Source organism: Panthera leo, chromosome C1 (assembly GCF_018350215.1).
Source record: "Panthera leo isolate Ple1 chromosome C1, P.leo_Ple1_pat1.1, whole genome shotgun sequence".
Lineage (NCBI taxonomy): Eukaryota > Metazoa > Chordata > Mammalia > Carnivora > Felidae > Panthera > Panthera leo.
In genome coordinates, this window is record NC_056686.1 from 157,670,759 (window position 1) to 157,696,050 (window position 25,292).

The 25,292-nt window shown below is 41.5% G+C and overlaps 1 protein-coding gene across 2 annotated transcripts; it reads left to right on the forward strand.

Moving 5' to 3' along the window:
• The first annotated feature begins 3,131 nt into the window (after positions 1-3,131).
• Positions 3,132-25,036, forward strand: KLHL23 (kelch like family member 23). Of its 2 annotated transcripts, none has more exons than XM_042949061.1 (4): positions 3,132-3,174; positions 7,237-8,451; positions 12,478-12,630; positions 22,921-25,036. In XM_042949061.1, exons 2-4 carry the CDS (start codon positions 7,239-7,241, stop codon positions 23,229-23,231), a joined length of 1,677 nt encoding a protein of 558 aa, XP_042804995.1. In that variant the 5' UTR covers positions 3,132-3,174; positions 7,237-7,238; the 3' UTR covers positions 23,232-25,036. The 2 variants fall into 2 exon arrangements, with proteins under 2 accessions (XP_042804995.1, XP_042804994.1); XM_042949060.1 differs by lacking the exon at positions 3,132-3,174 and adding an exon at positions 6,194-6,333.
• The last annotated feature ends 256 nt before the right edge of the window (positions 25,037-25,292 follow it).

Below are 25,292 nucleotides of genomic sequence, written 5' to 3' on the forward strand. Positions count from 1 at the left end.
GTAAGTGACCCTCTCCCACACAGTAGTAGACTAGTTCCTGTTTTGAAGCGAGACCAGTGGTCTTTCATAAGTTTTTTGCACAAGTACCCCCCAAACAACTGAAAACTTCCACATTTTCAGATTGATATTCTGATTTCAGATTGAAAAGTTTTCATCATAAGCTTAAATATTTGCCAAGGTTGTCATTTCTAACATATTGTAAAGAATGACTTTTTTTTTTAATTTTTTTTTTAATTTTTTATTTTTGAGACAGGGAGAGACAGAGCATGAACAGGGGAGGGTCAGAGAGAGGGAGACACAGAATCTGAAACAGGCCTCAGGCTCTGAGCTGTCAGCACAGAGCCCGCCACGGGGCTCGAACTCACGGACCGCGAGATCATGACCTGAGCCGAAGTCAGACGCTTAACCGACTGAGCCACCCAGGCACCCCAAGAATGACTTTTAAAAAAAAAAAGATTTTATTTTTATGTAATCTCTACAACCAACATGGGGCTCAGATCCACAACCCCGAGATCAAGTCACATGCTGTACCTACTAAGCCAGCCAGGCTCCCCAAGAATGACTTTTTAATAGGTGGTTACATAACTTTTAAATCTATTTAATAAAAACTGCCTATATTAATTTGAAATTTACCATCATTCATTTAAAAATACATAAACAGAGGCCCCTGGGAGGCTCAAGTCGATTAAGAGTCTGACTTCAGCGTCCGACTTCAGCCAGGTCACGATCTCGCGGTCCGTGAGTTCGAGCCCCGCGTCAGGCTCTGGGCTGATGGCTCGGAGCCTGGAGCCTGTTTCCGATTCTGTGTCTCCCTCTCTCTCTGCCCCTCCCCCGTTCATGCTCTGTCTCTCTCTGTCCCAAAAATAAATAAAAAACGTTGGGAAAAAAAAAAAAATTAAAAAAAAAAAAAAAAAAAAAAAAAAAAAAAAAAAAAAGAGTCTGACTTCAGCTCAGGTCATGATCTCATGGTTCATTGGTTTGAGTCCCACATTGGGCTCTGTGCTGATAGCTCAGAGCCTGGAGCCTGCCTCGGATTCTGTGTCTCCCTCTCTCTCTGCCCCTCCCCAACTCACGCTCTGTCTCTGTCTCTCAAAAATAAATAAACATTAAAACATTTTTTTAATTTAAAAATACATAAATAAGTTCTTTAACAGTGAAAATTTGTTTTCTTTTTCTTTTTAAATCTGAGTATAGTTGACACACAATGTTGCGTTAGTTTCAGGTGTACAACATAGTGATTGGACAGGTTTATACAAATGTATACATTATGCTATGCTCACCACAAATGTAGCTACCATCTGTCACCACACAACCCTATTACAATACCATTGACTGTATTCCCTGTACCTTTTATTCAACAGTGGGAAATTTTTAATCTCATTCTTTTTTTCTTCTTGAGGCCATATTTCTGTTCCACTTTCCCCAGAAAAATATTGTCCTACTGAAAATAAAGGCAGTCCTCATTTTACACAGTGGTGCAGGACCTAACAATGTGCCAGATTACCGGGCAAAGTAATATTAATAATTAGTGGGAAAAATTTTAATTGTGACCTTAAAATATTCTTTTGTAAGAACATTAAAAACTGTTTTACTGTCAGTTACAAATATATAGGAAAATGAAAAACATAGTAAGATCAGTATTTACTTAGTACAGTGCAATTAGAAATATTGAGAATTAAAGTATTTCTTTGTAGAAAATATTATCTTGAGTAGTTTCAACAGTTCTTGCTTTCTTTTGTCATATAACTTAGAATACAGAGAGACCATCTTTCTATGCCCTAGTGAATTGTCATACTTTTTTCTAAGTTTGGATCAGTTTCGAACATTTTATCCTTTGCCTTGTCAGCATTATGAAGAATCTCCACGAGTTCCTGTAATATGAAGTTTTTTGCCAACATCACTTCTTCTGGGACATCCTCATTCCTTTTGTCAACAACTGCTTTCCTCACTTAAGTCCCTAAGTTTGCCTGCAGCAATTTCCACTGACTGTATATCTAGACTCTCTCGGATGGTGGCAGTGTTAACATACCCTTGGTCAGCTGTTTCTTCTAGTACTTCATTATGTTCTATTCAAATTTCACGTGTGGCATTATCCTTTTCAACTATTTGCTGAGTTTTCATTTTTATTAGCCAATGTCCTCTTTCAGTGATCTATTTTTGTAAAATAATACATTTGTCACTGGCAGATAACGAGGTAAAACAACCACAGGCTTTGCCGTCTGTGTGTCTTTGCTGCTTGAACTGAATAACAGATGCACAGTGACCAATCACCAACGACTTTGAAAGAAGAAATATGATTGGTCACTGATAATGATGCTCATCTGTTATTCATGTAGTGATTTGTAGATTGAGGAGCTGGGGGCGAAATTTGTATTTTGTGCAGTTACAGTTAATATACCATAGTGATTGAAATTTGAACCCTGTTTAGGGGATTGGTGTTATTTAAGCATGATAAGTGAAATTCCTGCATGTTGGGTCCATTCAAATAAAGAATTATCTGTATATTTTTATACTTGAAAAATTTTTTTTATTAATCACCTCTTAAATTTGCAACAAAAACGTACATAAATTAAAATTTAAACTATTTTATGTCCTGGATTCTTAAGTAGAAAAAAAATTATGGGCTGTTTAACATTACAATTATTATAATTGATCAAACAACATAAATGTGTTTAAATTAAAAGTAAAAATTTCAAAAATTATTTCAGTCTGATGAATTGGGCTATTTTCTTTTCATTAGACCATATACCATTGGCTAAGTATTGCTTACTGTTGGAATGAGACAGAGTTTAGAATCAATGACATTCTTGTTTTTCATTTCTACAGATAAAATCCCTGAGAAAATGTGTTCACACAGACAAACAGATGGAAATGAGAGGAATTTTATTATAGCAGTGCCACTCATTTTGTGGATTCTTTCCAAGTTATTTGTCAAAAATGCTCTTTGACATTTGCTAAAAACAAGGAATTTGAAAACTTCTGACTTGCAAAAGTAGTTGTTACCCAGTCATTAGAATGTTCACTCTCTTATTTTCCAGGAGGCATACCAAAAAGGCTTTGCCAGATTTATCAGCTTCTGGGCAGCCAGTTACACACCTGTGTTGATTGTGTAGGTACAACTCCTAAGGACACTGTTCACATTGCACTCTACTTGAGGGGAATGAGCTGGAATCGGTCAGTGCACAACTTTCACAGCTGTATGTGGTGGCCTTATAAATTATACCTACTATTTACTTAGCAACTTATTTAATCCAGTATGTAAATGAAGTATGCAAAATTTCCTGTATATATCCATCATTTATACACATTGATAATGATATCACAATTAGCATATCAAACATTTAATGACATAGCAGTATTTAGTGGAAAGATGTACTAATATGGTAAAAACAAATAAAATAGTTATTTTTAGAAACCAAAAGTCTTTTAGAAAGTGAAGTGTGATGTCAAAAGGCATCCAACTCCATGCCAAGCTCAATATCTGCCAAGAGTCATTTATATCTCATCTCCATGGTGGCTCTTTATTTCCTTAAGACTTGAATTCACAGATGGCACATTTGTTTCCTCGAACAGTGTCATTAATTTATTTAATTTATGAATGCTAATTATATGTTTCTGAGTGCATCAGATCTATTAGCATTGCAGTGGTCTCTTTGATAAAGCATGTGGTAAAGAGGAACTGCTCTGGCAGTACCCTACAGGACCTGTTCTTCCCTTGGCAAGTTGAGGCAGTCTAACATATACTAAGATACACTGTGTTTGGCCTTTTTTAAAAATGAGATATAATTGACATGTAACTGACATACACTGTTAAGCAGTAATTCATAACCAATAAATATCAGGCAATGGAAGCCAGAGTTTAGTTGGCCTATACAGCAATCTGAATAACTGCACAAATGACAATACAGTGAATTCTATTATTCAAGAATCATTTATCACATGACATTATGATTCTGGAAGCCCCTACTCCTTGCCTGGGTGGCTCAGTCGGTTGGGTGTCAGACTTTGGCTCCTGTTTTGAACTTGCAATTCATGAGTTTGAGCCCCTTGCAGCTGTACTGACAGCTCAGAGCCTGGAGCCTGCTTCAGATGCTGTGTCTCCCTCACTCTGCCCCTCCCCCCCCTCTGAAAAATAAATAAACATTAAAAAATGTAGAAGCCCCTACTCTTAGTTAGGTGGAGTCTGTAATATTTTCTATGCATCAAACTTGGCATCATAGCCACAAACTTCAGGACAAATATGGAAAGAATGCCCCCTCTTCAATCAGTCACAATAACACCAAGAATAACATCACTATCAGTTGTGAAGGACAAGCTGTCTATAATTACAATATTTATAATTTATAAATTGTAATTTATAATTACAATGTTTATAATTACTATAAAGTTCATAATTTTTTGAAGAAATGTTTACAATTACGAATTTCCAAATTAAGGTTTTGATGGAGAATTAAGTGTAAATACCCTTTCATTATAATAGCTTTCATATGTAACATTTTTATGCCACATCCTATGCACGCTCACATTTGTAATTTTATTTTATCCTTCCAATAATGTTATGTTGAGAAAATATTGGTATTTTCTGTCTTACATATCAGAAAACTAAGGATCAGAGAAATTTTGGTACTTCCTGAAGGCTGTACGTTATAAAAGTGGCAGAGATGAAACTTGAGCCTGAAACAAAAATCTCATATACTTTTCCTCTCTACCAAACTGTTTACCTGAGGTTGAAATAGTGAACCTTTTGTTTTTCTTCCATTTTGGGTCCAACATCCATTCTTCTAACTTTGCAAAAGAATCACCTGATGCCCTTGTTAGAATACAGATTCCTAGGTCTCCACCCCAGAGACCTGGTGGTGTTTGTGGGATGCTGCATAACTATGATCCCACATAATTCAGTTGAGACTGACCTGCAGAATTAAACTAAAACCACCCAAATGAGAACAAGCAGATGCTACTTATTCAGATTTTGCTATAGCAACAGAGTAAACCCCCATTACTTGCCTTTGGGAGAGGCTCAAAGGCAGGCAGGGGAGTGGGAAAGCTTTATAAAACTAAAAAAAAGGGGGAAGGTATGTTCGGATTGGAGGTTTTTGGCCTGGGAAAGCTAGAGGCAGGCTGCTAGAAGCAAGGGGTGTTTTATGTGATTGGTTTGGGGAGCAGTTGGCTTTCTCTGGTTGCTCCTGAGTTGGAAGTCCAGCAAAAAGAGGGAACTTGGCAGTCCTTGAGGATGTCCTAACTGTTCTGGTCCAGATGCAGAGGTTATGGTTTGGCTTCCTGAGCTTCTTACGTGGTTCAGAGTTGTGTTGTCATACATAGTTTGGCCATTGTCCATTTGTATATTCTGTCTCTCAGACCATACTTTGAGAAACACACTGGGCCTCTGATGTTCATTTAATCCTGGTCCCTTTCCTCCCTTACATGGCTAGACTGTCAGCTCCCTAAGAGCTCTAATTACCAGTGCCTAGCCCTATCAGACACTCAAAAAAAAACTTGCAAATGAATGGATGGATGCCGTCTGTGTAGCACATGGACGTCTTTATATGATTGGACTTGCTGTCATCAGGAAGAAAGACTGGAGGCTGCTTCTTCGGCTACTCTGCTCTAAATATGTGAACTTGAATCCTTGACCCTGGCTGCTCTCAGTTTATCTTAAAGCTTCCAGGTTAGTCTGTAGTGTGCAAATCAGCCCCAGGGGCTCCCTCCTGAGTTGAGTGCTCCGCTGGGGGCGGGATGATGTTGGTGGGAAAGCGACACTTATTCTGGCATTCTGAAGGCAACCTCAGCCCCAGACCTTTAAGGTTTGCTGCGCACTTTCCCCTCCATCTCTCCCTCTAGGGCCTGGCCTGTGAGAGCTACTGAAGGAGGGGGAAAGGGCATCCCTCTCTCAGCCTCCAGATGTGGACTTCAGAGTGTCTAGAGAAAAACGCTCGGGGGTGTGTGCTGTGTGTGAGGCTCAGACCTAAGGAAGGAGCAGAAAGCTAGTCGCGCAGGCGGTCTCCTCGGAGCTGACTTCCCACCTGCTGCAGGGGGGAACGGCCGGGAAGGGGCTGCAGCCGCGTGCCCGGCCGCCCCGCCCCTGCTCGCAGCGCGGCCCCGCCACCGGGGAGTTCCCGCGAGTGGCCCCGCGCCCAGGCCGCGCGGGGGGCTGTTGGGCTGGAGGCGGGGAGCAGCCAGGGCACCAAAATAGGAGCCGCTTGTGGGCTGGAGCTGCACTAGCAGGCACCCTCCGCCGCGCTTCTTCCAAAGATGGTCAGAGGGTCCGAAGGCGCCCCAGCCCCCGCTCGCCGCTAGCCCGTCGGCCCGCACCGTGCCCGGGAGCCGCCGCCGGAGGTAGGTGCGCTGCGGCGCCGCCGCCCGGGGCCAGCCCGAGGGGAGCGAGCGGGGCCGAGCGCGGGAGAGCGAGGCCGCGCCGCCTCCCGAGCCCGCCCGCGGCAGGGGCGCGGAGACAATGGCCGCGCGGGCGCCGGGCCGGGCCGAGCGCGGGGCCGCCCGCGTGCCCTCCCCACACCTGTGCTGCGTCCCGGGGCGGAGGGGACGCGGGCACCGGCCCGGCGGGCGGCGCGCGGCGCCCTCGAGTCGAGTCCCCGCGCCAGGCCCGGGGCGGGGCGGTCTCCGGGCGGGAACGCGGGCCCGGGGCCCAGGCGCGGGGCGCGCGGAAACCCCTGCGGCAGGCGCGGGGGAGGGGGCGCAGGGATGGAGGGACAGCAGCCCGGCAGCTTTCTTTTCGCTCCTTTCTTAAGCCGAAAGGTACAAGGTTTCCCTTTTCCAAGATTTCTTCATTTCTAGTCATATTTCGATCGCCCCCTTTTTGGCATCTCGAGACGACTCCCAAGGGAGACGGAGCTAGTGAAAAAGGTTGAATTGGGGCCGAGCCAAGACGGCCAAAGTCCGGTCTCTATTGGGGTGACCCGCCCGGACACTCGGTTTGCCAAGCGTGGGTTCTCTCTCTCCGACCGCCAACTAGGGTCGGATTTCGGAGACTGGGTGAATGGGGTAGCAAATCAATATTTTTTATTTAAAGGACTACTGAAAATCCTAGGGGCCTCATTTCAGGCTCAAAGTGACCCCGAATTTAGATTGACCATCACATAAATGACGAAATAGTGTATCCACATTTTGCATTTGTTACTTAGTCTAGCTTTAGAGTATCATCATAAGGATTGGCATATTTAGCATTGATTATTTTCAGTAATATGCAAAATTGAAAACACATTTATTTCATGTTTATTGCAGCCATGGCTCTCAAAGGACAAGAAGATTATATTTACCATTTCAAGGATACGACGCATCCAGTGGATTTTCTGGATGCATTCAGAACATTTTACTTGGATGGATTATTTACTGATATTACCCTTCAGTGTCCTTCAGGCATAATCTTCCATTGTCACCGAGCTGTTTTAGCTGCTTGCAGCAATTATTTTAAGGCAATGTTCACAGCTGACATGAAAGAAAAATTTAAAAATAAAATAAAAATCTCTGGCATCCACCATGATATTTTGGAAGGCCTTGTGAATTATGCATACACTTCCCAGATTGAAATAACTAAAAGAAATGTTCAAAGCCTGCTTGAAGCAGCCGATCTGCTGCAGTTCCTTTCAGTAAAGAAAGCTTGTGAGCAGTTTTTGGTAAGGCACTTGGATATTGATAATTGTATTGGAATGCACTCCTTTGCAGAATTTCACGTGTGTCCAGAACTAGAGAAGGAATCTCGAAGAATTCTGTGTTCAAGGTTTAAGGAAGTGTGGCAACAAGAAGAATTTTTGGAAATCAGCCTTGAAAAGTTTCTCTTTATATTGTCCAGAAAGAATCTCAGTGTTTGGAAAGAAGAAGCTATCATAGAGCCTGTTATTAAGTGGACTGCTCATGATGTAGAAAATCGAATTGAATGCCTGTATAATCTACTAAGCTATGTGAACATAGATATAGATCCAGTGTATTTAAAAACAGCTTTAGGTCTTCAAAGAAGCTGCCTCCTAACCGAAAATAAGATACGATCTCTAATATATAATGCTTTGAATCCCCTGCATAAAGAGATTTCTCAGAGGTCCACAGCCACAATGTACATCATTGGAGGCTATTACTGGCATCCTTTATCAGAGGTTCATATATGGGATCCTCTGACAAATGTTTGGATTCAGGGAGCAGAAATACCAGACTATACTAGGGAGAGCTATGGTGTTACATGTTTGGGACCCAACATTTATGTAACTGGGGGTTATAGGACGGATAATATAGAAGCTCTTGACACAGTGTGGATCTATAACAGTGAAAGCGATGAATGGACAGAAGGTTTGCCAATGCTCAATGCCAGGTATTACCACTGTGCAGTCACGTTGGGTGGCTGTGTCTATGCTTTAGGTGGTTACAGAAAAGGGGCTCCTGCAGAAGAGGCTGAGTTCTATGACCCATTAAAAGAGAAATGGATTCCTATTGCAAACATGATTAAAGGTAAGTACAGATTACATTTATTCTCTATTTTTAAGTGTTTTTTTTTTTTTTAAGTTTATTTTGAGAGAGACAGAGACACTGCAAGTCGGGGAGAGGCAGAGAAGGAGAGAGAGAGAATCCCAAGCAGACTCTCCACTGTCCGCACAGAGCCTAATGGGGGGCTTGAACTCATGACACTGAGATCATGACCTGAGCTGAAACCAAGAGTCGGATGCTTAATCGACTGAGCCACCCAGGGGCCCCAATATTTTTTAAGGGCTTGAAGTTAAGACCAGTGATCTAAATTATCGTGCAAATAACTTTAAAAGAACTTTTCACTTTTGGAATGCTACCTAGGAACTATAATAGATTATACAAGTAATTGTGGACAGAATGTTCCAAGTAAAAGCATGGTATAACAGTCCCCAACTTGTTTGAGGTTATGTGATCAGAATATGCTACTCAGACTAGAAAAAAAACATTTATATAAGAAAACAATATAACTCATTCTACTTACTCTTCAGCCTGTTTCAAGCCTAGGTCTTGCTTCAGGTCTTAAGAATATATATTTAAGTCAAAGTCTAAATGAAGGGAGAAAGCTGGGTAGTTTTATTAGTTTATACTTAATTTTTTTTTTTTTTTTTTGCTTGCTTACTCTTGAAATTGAATCCTTTTCAATCCTGCTTTTAAATATTCAGCTTTCTCCCTCTCATTATGTGGTCATCTCTCTTTTAAAGGGTCTTTCATTAAAACTTTGAAAGGTTTGGTCCCTGTAGAGTGTAACAAATTACATTCTCTCAAAAACTGGAGACAGATAGCCCCTTCTTTTCGTGATTCAAGTCTTGTTTCATAGAGTAGAAGATAAGGCAGATCCCATACCCTCCCTCATGTGGTCCACACAGCCAGGTGCACTATTGGGTCTCAATGTCTGTCTGATAAACACTGTATTTTCTGCTGTGTCCAGTACTATATTAGCCTTGCTCTCCTTCCCTCCCACTGGCAGAAAAGTTAAGCTGGAATCTTAATTACATTTATTCATTTGTGCTGGAGAGTTGCACAAAAACAACTGGTAGGTTGTTACTAAATTTGTGTCATTTTATCCCAAATGTTCCTTCCCAGGGCTTTCTGTTTCTTTTTTAACACTAGGGAGGGTGTGGGAATCTGACCTGGTCTGGGAATCTGACCTGGTGTGATCGTTGGATGACAAGCAGGAAGCCTGAGAGGCCGGATGGTCTTGTGATCAGGCACGTTGCTTCTGAAGCCAAACTGCGGTCCAAATCCCAACTTTCCACTTACTTGCTGGTGTGCTCAGGCAAATTGTTTAATCTCCCTATGCCTCGGTTTTATGGTCTGTACAGTGGGGGTGACAACATTATATAGCTTAGGGTTTTGAGAGGATTAAATGAATTTATGCACGTGAAGTGTGTAGAACAGTCTCTGGAGCAAAGTAAACACTCAGTAAGTGTTAGGTACTCTTGTCATTATTCGTTGTTCATTATTGTCATAATAAAGGTCATTATAGAAGAACATGTCAACTTTGATAGAACAAAAATATCTTTCATATTAGGGGCGACTGGGTGGCTCAGTCGGTTAAGTGTCCCACTCACCATTGGTGAGGTAGAGCCTCGCGTCGGGCTCTGCGCTGACAGCATGAAGCCTGCTTGAGGTTGTCTCCCTCCCTCTCTCTCTGCCCCTCCCCTGCTCGCTCTCTTTCTCTCTCTCTCAAAATAAAAAAATAAACTTTAAAAAGGTGTCTTTCATATTAAATCATGCCCATTCTCCTGCATGCCCGAAGGTTCTGTCGCAGTAGGTGATAGAGCGGGAGAAGGGGGAATAAGGCCCACTACTGTTGCTGCTCTGGTTTTGTGGTTTTGGACTCTGCCTGAGCTTGACCGCTGATTCCTGGTCTTCTCCCCAGGATGTTCCTGAAGGTTGTCATGACTCCTTTCCTACTAAAGAGACAAAGAAAGTTCAAATATTTTAGCAGCTATTGTCAACGTGGAAAAGTTTCTGCCAATGAGATAATGAGATAACAGTTCCAGTGCTTTCCTAGTGAAGAGCATATTTCTGTGAGGATGAAAGTTTATTACTTTACTGCAATTTTGTTAAATCATGTTAAAAAATTTTTTTTGATGTTTATTTTTGAGAGAGAGAGACACACACATGTACACACACACACACACACACACACACACACACACACACACACAGAGTCCCCAGTGCCCCTGGGAGAGGGGCAGCGAGAGAGGGAGACACAGAATTCGAAGCAGGCTCCAGGCTCTGAACTGTCAGCACAGAGCCCAATGCAGGGCTCAAGCTCACCTACTGTGAGATCATGGCCTGAGCCATAGTCAGACGCTCAACTGACTGAGCCACCCAGGCACCCCTGTTAAATCATGTGTGAAACATGCTTGCTGAAAAGAAAATGCTTCAATGGTGCGTCCACTGTGAAAGAAAGCCATTATCTGTTTTTTGCCTTCACCTTGAGTAGAATGGGAGACCCTCATGCACGGAAGCCCCCCATCCCAACCAGCTGGGCTTGAAATTTCAAAGTTTTATTTATACTTTGACATTGAAGTTTTGATTCCTGATTGTAACTAATTGTCCCTGGGAAGGGTAACACTGTGTCAGTCATGCGCAGCTTTGGCCAGTGCTGATTTTGAGTTTTAAGTTTCTCATTTTTCTAAGTTGCAAGAGTAACGTTACTTTTCCCAGTTTGTTTTGTTTTGTAGTCATGAAGTGAACTGGCAGCTTCCCCTGGTGATCAGAATGTAAATTGGGTAGAGTCAAATTTCAAATTCATTTCCTTTTTTGGTTTAGGGATGTACAGAGAAGAAATAAATACTTGGCTGAAGTTTAGGAGCTCCTGACTTTTTTTCCCTCTCTTATCGTAACTGCCCTGCTTATAAACTCACTTTTGTGTTGGAGTAGAAATACACAAGGAGATTGAACTGCACCCAGCACGTACCAGTGGTAAATAAAAGTTGTTTGAAAGACTAAACTGATGTATTCAACTAATCTGATGTCTTCCTTCCCTGCCGAACTCATTTCTTCCTCCTCATTTTCCTAGGGCATCAGGGTGTCCTGGTTTTCTGAGCTTAGGACCTCAGAATCAGTTTTGTTTGTTTCTGGCACAGTCAGTCATCAAGGCTTATCTGTGCGTCTTGTCTCCATACCCAAAGCCCCTCCTAAATCAGGCCCTCAGTACTTTGTACCTGGGCCAATACCTAGATCTTTCTGACTCTGTCTTCTGCATTTGTAGTCTCTCCCTTCCTCTGCTTAAAAATCTTAAAAATCCTGCTGAATGAAGTCCACATTTCTTAGTTGAGTGCCAGGATCCTTTGTGATGTGGCTTCAACTTACGATGTCGGCTTTAATTCCCACACGACAGCCCCAGGTTTGCCACGGGCCCTTCCGTGTGCTGGCATCAATCCGGGCCTCTAGACATTGCCCACTAAGCCTCTGCGCTTGCCTTGCCCTCTGCTTAGGATGGCTTCCTCTCACCTCTACCTGCCACAGTCCTACCTACCGGGGTCCAGGTCAGAGTCGGCCACCTGCTATCTGACTTCCCTCCTCAAAGCAATGTCTCCTTGCTCTGAACGTTCACGGTGTTTCTGTACCCTGTGTTCTAACTATTGGTGTAAGTGTCTCACCCTCTTTTAAAAGAATGCAAGGAGGGGCGCCTGGGTGGCTCAGTCAGTTAAGCGGCCGACTTCAGCTCAGGTCATGATCTTGCGGTCCGTGAGGGCTGTGAGTTCGAGCCCCGTGTCGGACTCTGTGCTGACAGCTCAGAGCCTGGAGCCTGTTTCAGATTCTGTGTCTCCCTCTCTCTGACCCTCCCCTGTTCATGCTCTGTCTCCCTCTGTCTCAAAAATAAATAAATGTTAAAAAAAAAATTAAAAAAAAAAATAAAAGAGTGCAAGGAGCCTCTCTTGTTCATTCTTCTATCCCTCATAGCACCTAGCACAGGACCTTGCATCTACTATCAGTAATAACAGAAACAATAAACTGAGCCTAGTATTCAGTGTGATTTTAATTAACACACAGGCGTGGGAAATGCAACTGCCTGCGTCTTACATGAAGTTATCTACGTCATCGGCGGCCACTGCGGCTACAGAGGAAGTTGCACCTATGATAAGGTCCAGAGCTACAATTCAGATATCAATGAATGGAGCCTCATCACCTCCAGCCCACATCCAGGTAATAAAATACTGTTTCAAATAGTACATGTTGTACAGCTAAAAATGGCCTGGAAATAGAAAATGCTAGATTTATAGCAGACTGCACATGGGTGTAATTAAAAGGCTCAAAATATTCATATGCCCATCCAGCCATAATCACAGGTAGTTCCAATTAGGTCACATCTACAAATGCTTTCCCCGATGTCTTTACGGAATACATTTTAAGCCTGTGTGGTTAAAAGTGGTAGTTTCTTTTTAAAATTTTCTAGATTCTTTTTATTTAAAAAATTTTTTTAATGTTTATTCATTTTTGAGAAACACAGACATGGTGTGAGTGGGAAGGGGCAGAGAGAGAGACACACACACACAGAATCCAAAGCAGGCTCCAGGCTCTGAGCTGTCAACACAGAGCCCGATGTGGGGTCAAACTCATGAACCGTGAGATCATGACCTGAGCCGAAGTCAGATACTCAACTGACTGAGCCACCCAGGTGCCCCCAAATTTTCTAGATTCTTTTGTTGTATTTCCTATTCCTCTATTGTGTGCTTTCTTTCATTTATATGCATTATATAAAACACAGTTTTTATAGACAGTTAAAAAGCACTAGTCTGTCAAATAGTCGGGAAGATTACTCATTGATTCAGTTCAACAGGAGATGGTTTCTTCTTTTTAGCATGTTCTGTTTGGGCGCCAGTAATTATTAAGCACTCACTCCTATGATGTACAGAACCCCATGCTGGCCTTACTTTGACAGTCATGAAGGGGACATGTGGTCCATCCACAAGGAATGGCCAGCCTTCTGCCTTCTGTGCCTTTGTTCTTTGACGTGTCTCTTTGATATATGTTTAAGATTTTTCCTTAGGTAAGATTCATATCACCGTATCACTATACTACTTTGGATGATTTTCCATATAGCATAAGGTTTCTATGTGAGTCACTGGTGAGCATAATTGGAAATTCCCAAGCTTGAATCATCTGAGAGTGATAGCAGTTGTTAACCTTCTTGAACACTTTCTGTAGGTCAGCTACTGATTAAGCACCTTACATGTCGTATTATCTTAAATTCTATCTATAACCTTACGAGTAGGTATTGTTCACCCCCATTTTATGTATTTAGAAATGGAGGCTAGAAAGGATAAGGTCACACAGTTTGGAAGTGGCAGACCAGGATTCATTTAAGCAGTCTGATTGTATAATCTGTGCTATAGCCACGAAACAGTCTGTCTCTTCTGAAGGGACCAGGCTCTCCTGCTTTTGACCAGTTTCATCTGGCAGTTGAGGTGAAGCGCACTGAATCTGGTGCTGCATATCCATATGTCCTGGGCTTTGCATAAGAAGAGACTTCGGCCACAGGCTGGCCTGGCTCTGAAGACATGGAACAGGTAGCCTATCTCCTAGTAGCCCAGATGTAATTATCGCAGACTCCCCACCACTTTCTGTTATGGTCAGCGAAATTATAATGGAAAGTAGTAATACCGGCTTGTATGGAGTAATAGCTAACTTTTAGTTAGTAAGTATGCATCAGGCACTAACTATTCTAATAATTTCTTATGTCTTAATCTATTTAAACCTTACAGCAATCCTGTGAGCGAGGTACTACTATTATCTCATTTTGCAGGCCACTGAGGCACAGACATGGTAAATGAATTGCCTAAGGTCCGCTAGCTAGTGCTTGTTAGAGATGAGGTTCAAAACCAGGCAATCTGGCTGGGAGGCCATGTTCTTAACAATTGCACTCTTATCTCATTTGATCTTCATGTTAACCTAATCAGTTAGATATTACTTTGACATCTTTACAAAGAAAATCCAATATATGAAAACTCAGATTAACAAATTAGAGGGCAGTTGTTTACATTACAAATTTAATATAGATTTCATAAAGGGTTCCTTTAAAAATAAATGTCCTATAACATATTTAAGTAGCATATGGCTTGTTAACTGCTTGAAAGGGAGTCTAAAAGATGTAAGCGAAAGCATGAAAATCCATGGCCAACTGAAAAATCAGTCAGAAATAAATATTAAATTAGAGTACAAATCAATGGGATCATATAATTCTGTTTGTAAAGTTTTGCTTTATATTGGACTTTTTTGTGACAATGTAAGAAACAAAGGTAGCAAATTAACATGCTGCCTGGTATGTTCTTTTTGGGGTACAGTGTTTAAAATATTTTTAACTGACTTGCCACCAATATTTAAAATTCGGTAGTTCTTAAATAAAAATCATGATTCCTGGCCTTTAGAAAAATTATAATGACCTCAGACCACATTCCTTTCTGTCAGCAATCACTGGAGCCAAGTAGTGGCTGTTCCCTTTTAGATGGCACTTTTTTTTTTTTTTTAATTCATTATCTCAGTGCTGCATGCTTTTTTTTTTTAATATGAAATTTATTGTCAAATTGGTTTCCATACAACACCCAGTGCTCATCCCAACAGGTGCCCTCCTCAATACCCATCACTCACCCTTCCCTCCCTCCCACCCCCATCAGCCCTCAGTTCGTTCTCAGTTTTTAAGAGTCTCTTATGCTTTAGCTCTCTCCCTCTCTGACTTTTTTTTTCCTTCCCCTCCCCCATAGTCTTCTGTTAAGTTTTTCAGGATCCACATAAGAGTGAAAACATATGGTATCTGTCTTTCTCTGTATGACTTATTTCACTTAGCATAACACTCTCCCATTCCATCCACGTTGCTACAAAGAGCCATATTTCATTCTTTCTCATTGTCAAGTAGTATTCCATTGTATATATAAACCACAGCTTCTTTATCCATTCATCAGTTGATGGACATTTAGGCTCTTTCCATAATTTGGCTATTGTTGAAAGTGCTGCTATAAACATTGGGGTACAAGTGCCCCTATGCATCAGCACTCCTGTATCCCTTGGGTAAATTCCTAGCAGTGCTATTGCTGGGTCCTAGGTAGATCTATTTTTAATTTTTTGAGGAACCTCCACACTGTTTTCCAGAGTGACTGCACCAGTTTGCATTCCCACCAACAGTGCAAGAGGGTTCCTGTTTCTCCACATCCTCTCCAGCATCTGTAGCCTCCCGATTTGTTCATTTTAGCCACTCTGACTGGTGTGAGGTGATATCTGAGTGTGGTTTTGATTTGTATTTCCCTGATGAGGAGCAACATTGAGCATCTTTTCATGTGCCTATTGGCCATCCGGATGTCTTCTTTAGAGAAGTGTCTATTCATGTTTTCTGCCCATTTCTTCACTGGGTTATTTGTTTTTCAGGTGTGGAGTTTGGTGAGCTCTTTATAGATTTTGGATACTAGCCCTTTGTCCGATATGTCATTTGCAAATGTCTTTTCCTATTCGTGGTTGCCTTTTAGTTTGGTTGACTGTTTTCTTTGCAGTGCAGAAGATTTTTATTTTGTGAAATCCCGATAGTTCATTTTTGCTTTTAATTCCCTTGCCTTTGGAGATGTATCAAGAAATTGCTGCGGCTGAGGTCAGAGAGGTTTTTTCCTACTTTCTCCTCTAGGGTTTTGATGGTTTCCTGTCTCACATTCAGGTCCTTTATCCATTTTGAGTTTATTTTTGTGAATGGTGTAAGAAAGTGGTCTAGTTTCATTCTTCTGCATGTTGCTGTCCAGTTCTCCCGGCACTATTTGTTAAAGAGACTGTCTTTTTTCCATTGGATATTCTTTCCTGCTTTGTCAAAGATTAGTTGGCCATACTTTTGTGGGTCCAATTCTGGAGTCCCTGTTTTATTCCATTGGTCTATGTGTCTGTTTTTGTGCCAATACCATGCTGTCTTGATGATTACAGCTTTGTAGTAGAGGCTAAAGTCTGGGATCATGATGCCTCCCGTTTTGGTCTTCTTCAAGATTACTTTGGCTATTCAGTCTCCCAACAAGTAAGAGTCCAGGATCAGATGGCTTCCCTGGGGAATTCTACCAGACATTTAAAGCAGAGATAATGCCTATCCTTCTCAAGCCATTCCAAAAAATAGAAAGGGAAGGAAAACTTCCAGACTCATTCTATGAAGCCAGCATTACTTTGATTCTTAAACCAGACAGAGACCCAGCAAAAAAAGAGAACTACAGGCCAATATCCCTGATGAATATGGATGCAAAAATTCTCAATAAGATACTAGCAAATTGAATTCAACAGCATATAAAAAGAATTATTCACCATGATCAAGTGGGATTCATTCCTGGGCTGCAGGGCTGGTTCACCATTCGCAAATCAATCAATGTGATACATCACATTAATAAAAGAAAAGATAAGAACCATATGATCCTGTCAATCGATGCAGAAAAAGCATTTGACAAAATTCAGCATCCTTTCTTAATAAAAACCCTCAAGAAAGTCGGGATAGAAGGAACATACTTAAACATCATAGAAGCCATTTATGAAAAGCCCACAGCTAATATCATCCTCAATGGGGAAAAACTGAGAGCTGTCCCCCTGAGATCAGAAACACGACAGAGATGTCCACTGTCACTGCTGTTGTTTAACATAGTGTTGGAAGTTCTAGCGTCTGCAATCAGACAACAAAAGGAAATCAAAGGCATCAAAATTGGCAGAGATGAAGTCAAGCTTTCACTCTTTGCAGATGACATGATATTATACATGGAAAACCAGATAGACTCCACCAAAAGTCTACTAGAACTGATACATGAATTCAGCAAAGTTGTAGGATACAAAAGCAATGTACAGAAATCAGTTGCGTTCTTATACACTAATAGTGAAGCAACAGAAAGACAAATAAACTGATCCCATTCACAATCACACCAAGAAGCATAAAATACCTAGGAATAAACCTAACCAAAGTTGTAAAAGATCTGTATGCCGAAAACTATAGAAAGCTTATGAAGGAAATTGAAGAAGATATAAAGAAATGGAAAAACATTCCATGCTCATGGATTGGAAGAATAAAGTTAAAATGTCAATACTACCCAAACTTATCTACACATTCAATACAATCCCAAACAAAATTGCACCAGCATTCTTCTAGAAGCTATAACAAGCAATCCTAAAATTTGTATAGATGGCACTTCTGTGCTCCATGTCACCAGTCTCTCCCATTCCTATCACATCATGGACCTGGCATCCGTGCCGTTGCTCTTCTTACTCCCAGCCTGCTTCATTCAACTGGTCTGTTAGCTCCTTCGCCCTTGAAGGCATAGGGCCTGCCTCTGCTGAACTGTGGCGAGGTGTGCCTCTTACACACTTTCAGAGCGCCTCCTGAGGAACATAAAATGTCAGTTTCAAGTCTGCCTTACAGATCTGTAGCTTAGACCACAAAAGAAATCATGACTACTCTTATTTTTAAAAGGTACTATAAATGTTATCTTTTTTTTTTTTCTTAATGCCTTTGAGGTCGGTGGTTTTCGTTTTTGTTGTTGTTGTTGTTGTTGTTGTTGTTTGCTTTATTTTTTTAATGTTTATTTATTTTATTAAAAATTTTTTTAACATTTATTTTTCATAGAGAAAGAGACAGAGTGTGAGCTGGGGAGGGTCAGAGAGAGAGGGAGATACAGAATCCAAAGCATGCTCCAGGTTCTGAGCTGTCAGCACAGAGCCTGATGAGGGGCTTGAACTCACAAACTGTGAGATCATGACCTGAGCTGAAGTTGGATGCCCAACTGACTGAGCCACCCAGGCCCCCCTCATGTTTATTTATTTTAGAGAGAGAGCGCAAGTCGGGGAGAGGCAGAGACAGAGGGAGACACAGAATCTGAAGCAGGCCCCAAGCTCTGAGCCATCAGCACAAAGCCCAGTGTGGGGCTGGAACCCACGAACTGTGAGATCATGACCTGAGCCAAAGTCAGATGCTTAACCAACTGAGCCACCCAGGCGCCCCCCCCCCCTTTTTTTTAACGTTTGTTTATTTTAGAGACAGAGTGCAAGCAGGGGAGGGGCAGAGAGAGAGGGAGACATTTTTTTTTAATTCTCTAATGTTTATTTTTGAGAGAGAGAGAAAGAGAGAGAGAGAGAGAACAAGTGGAGGAGGGGCAGAGAGAGAGGGAGACAGAATCTGAAGCAGGCTCCAATCTCTGAGCTGTCAGCACAGAGCCTGACATGGGGCTCGAACTCAACGGACTGCAAGATCATGACTGAGCCAAAGTCAGATGCTTAACCCACTGTGCCACCCAGGTGCCCCAAGGGTGGTGGTTTTGTTTAGTTAAAAAACAGGGGACTCCAATTCCATTAAATTAAAGATAACATTTATTGAGACCTTACCTCAGGAAGGGTACCATTCAAGTTATTATGTAAGACACAAAGATGGTTAAGAGTGAGTCTCTACTGCTATAGGAGCTCAGAATTTAGAAGGAAATATACATACATAACAGGAATATAAGACAGTTGTAGAAATAAGTGCCATTAAAATTGAAGGTAGAAAGAGCTTGAGAATAAGGGGAATCTGAAAATCTTAGAAGGCTTCCAGGAGTTCACTGTTATGATTTAGTCCTTAAAGAATGGATACAATTAAGGTATTTTTTGAGGGAGGAAGTTAATGATGGGAGGCAGAGGGGCAAGTTCCAGGTATATTCCAGTACCTGGGAGTGGATGTATATGATGGGATGTGAGAGGGTAGAATGAGAGAGTGGATGGGAGAGTTCAGTGGAGGAGTGTACCATAGAGGGCTTTGAATGGCAGTTAGGAGAATTTGAAAAATGGTGAACTAACAAAGGTTTTAGAGCCTTTCAGAATAGATTAGGAGAAGACCAGAAGTCTGCTGAAACTGTTATAATAACCCAGGTGAGAAATGCTGAAAGCCTGAAGCATTAGGAGGTGAAAACAGGTAGATATGAGGAATATTATGGATTCACCATGGGAAGGAGGAGGTGGTGGGAACAGAAGAGAGGAGCTGAGTTGGAACTTAGTTTTGTAGTTAACTGTGAAGGACTGGTTGGATCACCCAGAAGAGCTGTCCAGCAGGCAATGGGAAGTGTGGGTCTGCGGCCCAGGAGGAAGAGTGAGGCTGACTTTAGAGATCTGGGTGTCATTTGCTTGGAGGTGATGACTGTGGGTGTGGAGATGGTTGAGGTGCCCTGTAAGGGTGGGACTAAGTACAACTAAGGACAGAGTCTTGGGAAACAGCACTAGTTAAGGGATGAGCTGGGAAAGAAGAGTGTGGGAAGAACAGGGAAGAAGCAGGATGTGATAAAGAAAAAAACCTATGGAGAGCCTTGTCAAGTGGGGAGAGAGTTCTTTCTGGCTCCGCCATTTATTCACATGACTGCTCTTGGGCAGTGGCTTAAGCTCTTGACTTTTACTTTCTAGTAAAATAAAGAGGTTAAATTACATAAGCTTTACAGGTCTTTTCAGTGAGAACAATCTTAGGAAAAAGTTCTAAATCATTTCAGTGTATACTGAATACCTGAAAATATCATGGTTGTCTCAGAGCCCCTACATGGCTTTATTCATATCATTCATGGAATACTAAATACAGACTGCTATGGATTTATAGTGAATAGTTGTGTGTAAACTTTTTGAGCCATGACAGATGGTACCATTCTTATACTTAGTTTGAAATTGTTCACTCGTTTATTGGTCCAACAGAGGTTTGCTGAGTGTTTCCCACATGTTGTGTATAGTGTTAGGTATAGTTATGGATAGTGCTGGGAGCTCAATAAACAAGGCACAGTTCCTCAGGCTCAGTAGCTTCGTAGAGTGACCAACAGAGAAAAAGGCTGTTACAGCTGAGGAAGAAAAAGTTTCCATCAGCAATAACAGAGCATTATGTTGTATTTGGGTAACGGGAAAAAACCCAAGAATCACCTTATCTTAAACATTTTCCTGCTATAGGAAGATAGAGATACTTAAAAAAAATTTTTTTTAAGTTTATTTATTTTCATGGGGCACCTAGGTGGCTCTGTTGGTTGGGCGTTCGATTTCAGCTCAGGTCATGATCTCACAGCTTGTGAGTTTGAGCCCCACACATCAGGCTCTGTGCTGACAGCTCAGAGCCTAGAGCCTGCTTCAGATTCTGTGTCTCTCTCTCTGCCCCTCCCCTGCTCGTGCTCTGTCTCTCTCTCCTTCAAATATAAATAAACGTTTTTTAAAAATTAAAGTTCATTTATTTTGAGAGGGAGAGAGAGAGCACAAGGAGGGGAGGGGCAGAGAGAAAGAGAGAGGAAGAGAGAATCCCAAGCAGGTTTTACACTGTCAGCTCAAGAGCCTGATGCGGGGCCCAAACCCATGAACCGTGATATAATGACCAGAGCCAAAATCAGGAGTCGGTCGCCCAAATGACTGAGCCAGCCAAGGGCCCCTTGTGATACTGTTCTTCACATAAGAACGACAAATTGAGGATTTTTTTGAAATTTAAGAAAGGCCTAGTGAACTCATTGTTGAATCACTTAACACCAATGGATAAGATTTCTGAGTCATCATTAATTTTCATGACCATTTAATGGAATGATTTCTCTAATTTCACAAGTACTGAAACAATTAAATTCTATAAAAAATTCTGCATGTATATAACTAGAAAGTAACAAATGGGGTTTTTACAGGTGGAAGAATTCTTATTTTCCTGGATGTCAGATACTTGAGAACAACAAAGCACAAATGTCCATCTTCTGAGATTTTTCTTGGCCTTCACAACCTAGATAGCAGAAACTTTACTGATAAGAATGTACTTGCATCCTTAAAGGGGAAATCACATTTTTGATTGTACATTCTCTTTCTAAAGAAGGGTTGATAAGCTTTTTTATTTTTTGTTTTATTTAATTTTTTTTATATGTTTTTATTTATTTTTGAGAGAAAGAGAGAGCGTGCGCGGGGAAGGGACAGAGAGAGAGAGGGAGACACAGAATCTGAAGCAGGCTTCAGGTTCTGACCTGTCAGCACAGAGCCCGACACGGGTCTCGAACTCATGAACCTCGAGATCATGACCTGAGCTGAAGTCAGACACTTAATCGACTGAGCCCCCAGGCACCCCATAAGCTTTTTTAGCGTATAATGGGAGTGCATATTTGGGTACAGAGGGTACAAAGTACAATTCATTCATTGATCCAACAACCTTTTATTGAGTCCTTAAAAGGTTCCAAACACTTGCCATTCTCCAGCTGGGATGGAGTAGTGGGCAGGACACAGGTCCTATGCTGACCGAGGGTCGAGGGACAGTAAAGAAGAGACATCAGATAATGAGAAGTGCTGTGGAGAGCATTAAAACAGGGTGATGTGGTGGAAATGCCTGACTGGCTACTTCAGGTTGGGCGGTCAGAGGAGGGCCCTCCAAGGAGATGATCATAAGATGAGACCTAGATGACAAGAAGGAGGCAGCTGTGCAAAGACTTGGGAAAAGAAGAGTTTCTAGACGTACGGAACAGCTCAGTGACAGCAAACTGACGTTAGTGCTCCTGACTAACGTCAGGAGCTGGAAGTATTGAAGTGTAATCCTCTGGTTGCTATTCCCAGAGAATGAACTCACAGGCCAGTAGTGGTGCTAGAAATAGGGATGTGGAAGAAGCCTGGGACTCAGCATGCCTGTGACTAGGGTGAGGGAGGAGAGACGCTCGCTTGAGGCACAGAACTGGAGTCCCTCCGCGAGTGAGAGCAGAGCGGCCTTGTGTTTTGCGCTCTAGGCCCCTCGCTGGCCTCACCCGAGTCACAGTCCTGGGAAGGGAGAGGACGTGAGGTTGCAAAAGAGCCTGATGCCTTGAAGAGCCAGCAGGTTTGCATGTGGAGGGGGAGACACATAAAATGGGAAAAATTAAAACAGCACAGAAGGCTTGCCCACCTAGAGGCAGACTCTCAGCCCAGGATCCAGCCCTCACACAGCAGCACTCTGCCTTTGAGCGTCTTTCACGGGGTTCTTAAGATGATAGACTGTAGTTCCCCACTAATCTGGTTGTGCTTCTCTAACTCCTGGTGTCCTTAACTTGACGAGCGCTGTGAGAGAGGCAAGCAGAGTCATCCATGCGGCACCCGTGGCTGCAGAGGCTACAGATGATAGGGATGGTGGTAGGGATGGCCGCTAAGACCTAGAGGAACCTGCACTAGTTACCTCGTGCGTCTTTGTGTCAACGTCGGAGAGACCCTACAACTGCTACACGTGGATGTAGAATGAAAGGTGTCTGTGCTGGGGAACTCTCAGAAGGGTCTGAGGATGAGCTCTTCCCTGGCATCTTGCAAAGTCAGATTAAGGATTACCTGACAGAGAATGGCTGGACAGGTAATCTGAATCAGGTGATCGGGGATGGATTTCATGGCTCAGTGTTGTGGTAGAGGAATCAAAATGTCAAGACTACTCTACTTTTGTCTGCGGCCTTGTAAGGGATCATTATATCATCACCCTAAGGAATCTCTTTTGTTCATTATCCTAATAAAAATTTGCTTTTTTCTTTTTAATAGAGTATGGATTGTGCTCAGTTCCATTTGAAAATAAGCTCTATCTAGTTGGTGGACAAACTACAATCACGGAATGCTATGACCCTGAACAAAATGAATGGAGAGAAATCGCTCCCATGATGGAAAGGAGGATGGAGTGTGGTGCTGTCATCATGAATGGATGTATTTATGTCACTGGGGGATATTCCTACTCAAAAGGAACTTATCTTCAGAGCATTGAGAAATATGATCCAGATCTTAATAAGTGGGAAATAGTGGGCAATCTTCCAAGTGCTATGCGGTCCCATGGGTGTGTTTGTGTGTATAATGTCTGACTGAATCCATAGAAATGACCAAGTAATCACTGTGTAGTGGGAGAAAAAAAAAGAATTCAGGGTTTGGAGTCCCTTACTTATTATTGTGTCCGGGCACATAATGGGTAAATTCCCATGCCTAACCCCCACTCTTCACTTTAGTACAGTGATTAATGGTCAAGAAAAATCCTATGTATATTTACAGTTGAATCAGTAAGGTTAACACCCTATAATCTCTGCTTTTCAAAGGTAATATGGAATGTTGGACACTTGGTAGAAGGTAAAATACCTTTATAGTGAAATTTTCTCCTGGTAGCATCAACACTGGTGTAGGTCAGAATCATTCTGTGGAATGAAATGTCTCCTATGACCCTGTAATGTACTAGTGTCTATTAAGGTTCTGTTTAGCTAGCAAGGAATTTGAAATTCAAGGAGGGAATCTTCTCTACCTCTACAAAATCAACATTTTAAAACAACTTTTTTTTTTTCACCATTAGACTTATTTAGAATGTGGACTGACTTTGAGTTTTCTTTTCTTTTTAGTGTGTATAATTTATTGTTCTTCTTTAGTTACTGACAGCAAGAAGTATACAAGATCCTGTGCAAGAGATTATTACTGTTGAGAGTTTACAAACTAAATTTAAAAGAATGGCACATCTGAAAAATTGCAGAGAAAATAGTCAAATATTTGCTGATGCTGAGAGCTATTTTTAATTTTCAGCTTTGATGTAAATTGCTAGTTTAGGTGTCTTTAGTTCAAGCATGCTATGAAATCCTCTTTATTCTTAAGTATAGGTATATATCTGCATAAAAAATTGAATTTTAGAGCCAGAAAGCATGTAGAACAGTTGTGACATAGTAAAAAAATACATTGATGAGAAGAAATTTGCATTCATTTCCCAGCTGTGCCACTAACTAGATTTTTGTAACTTGAATCGAGTCACTTAACCTCTCCTCAATTAGCGCTTCATGACCCATGCACTTTGGGTCATAGATGTGCCTAGATGTGGAGCCCCATATCCCTTGGGGCAGCCAGAGGTAGCCTGGGTGGCTGAAGCTTCTGGGCAGAAACGTCTTTGCCCACTTTCCCCAGTGTGCCTACAGTATTACTTTCTGTGTGTGCCAAAACTTGAGAAAAGTTAGGAAGCATTCCTGAAGTTATCTGAACTTTTAGTGATCTGTTAGACCATCTATCCACACTCTTCATCCTTTTAAAAAGACAGTAATTATTTTTAACTTTAAATGTGGAAGTTGAAAACTGCCTAGTGCTTCTGATTTTTTTTTCTTTTTTTTTATAGAAAGAGACCGTTTAATGCATTCATTTCAGATGGCATTTTAAATAGACACAACCTTTTGGGAATGCAATATGCTACTACATAGAGGGAGCCCCCAAAAATGACCGTATCTTTGTCCCATAAATTCTACTCCTAGATTTTAACCTAAAGAATAATATAAAAACAAAACAAAAAAGGTAAATGCATGAGGATGTTTATGTCTGCATTATTTATAACAGCAAAGAATTGGAAATAATCTACATGTTAAGGAAGAAAGTGGGCTAAGAAAACAGTGAAGTATTATACTCCCACTACAATAATTATTTGGAAGACTGTAAACACGTGGATGTGTCTGTGATATGGTAAGTAACATAAGCACAATACAAAAGAGAATGTGCACTATGTGACTTTGTAAAATCTTTTCGCATGTAAAAGGTAATATGCAAACTGAAATCCATTGTGTTAGTGTGGGGGGAATGTGGAATGATTTTTAATTTATTTAAGTGTTTTTCCTTAATATGACTTTGTGTTTTCAATAAAAATAAGTAAATCACAATATATGTGGTAGAATTGCTGGAATTTTGGGTGAGTGAGTCAAAGGATAGTCAGAATTAGTGAAACCACAGAATTATAGACTATTCCAATCTGAAATTGAATTATAGATTATTTGATTGCTTTCAAGAACACTTAGCTGGACCAGTAATGTGATGCCCTGTAGCGCTTTGGAGATCTGTTTTATGGAATAGATGAAAACAATTTAAATCACCTTCCCCTGCTTTTAGCTTATCTAAGTCCTATAAAACCCTGA

Bases quoted from the DNA above. Each gene is read 5' to 3' on its own strand.
- KLHL23 (XM_042949061.1), top strand. From the start codon at position 7,239: ATGGCTCTCAAAGGACAAGAAGATTATATTTACCATTTCAAGGATACG. The intron at 8,452-12,477 runs GTAAGTACAGAT...ATTAACACACAG, and splicing joins TATTGCAAACATGATTAAAG to GCGTGGGAAATGCAACTGCC. The intron at 12,631-22,920 runs GTAATAAAATAC...TCTTTTTAATAG, and splicing joins CACCTCCAGCCCACATCCAG to AGTATGGATTGTGCTCAGTT.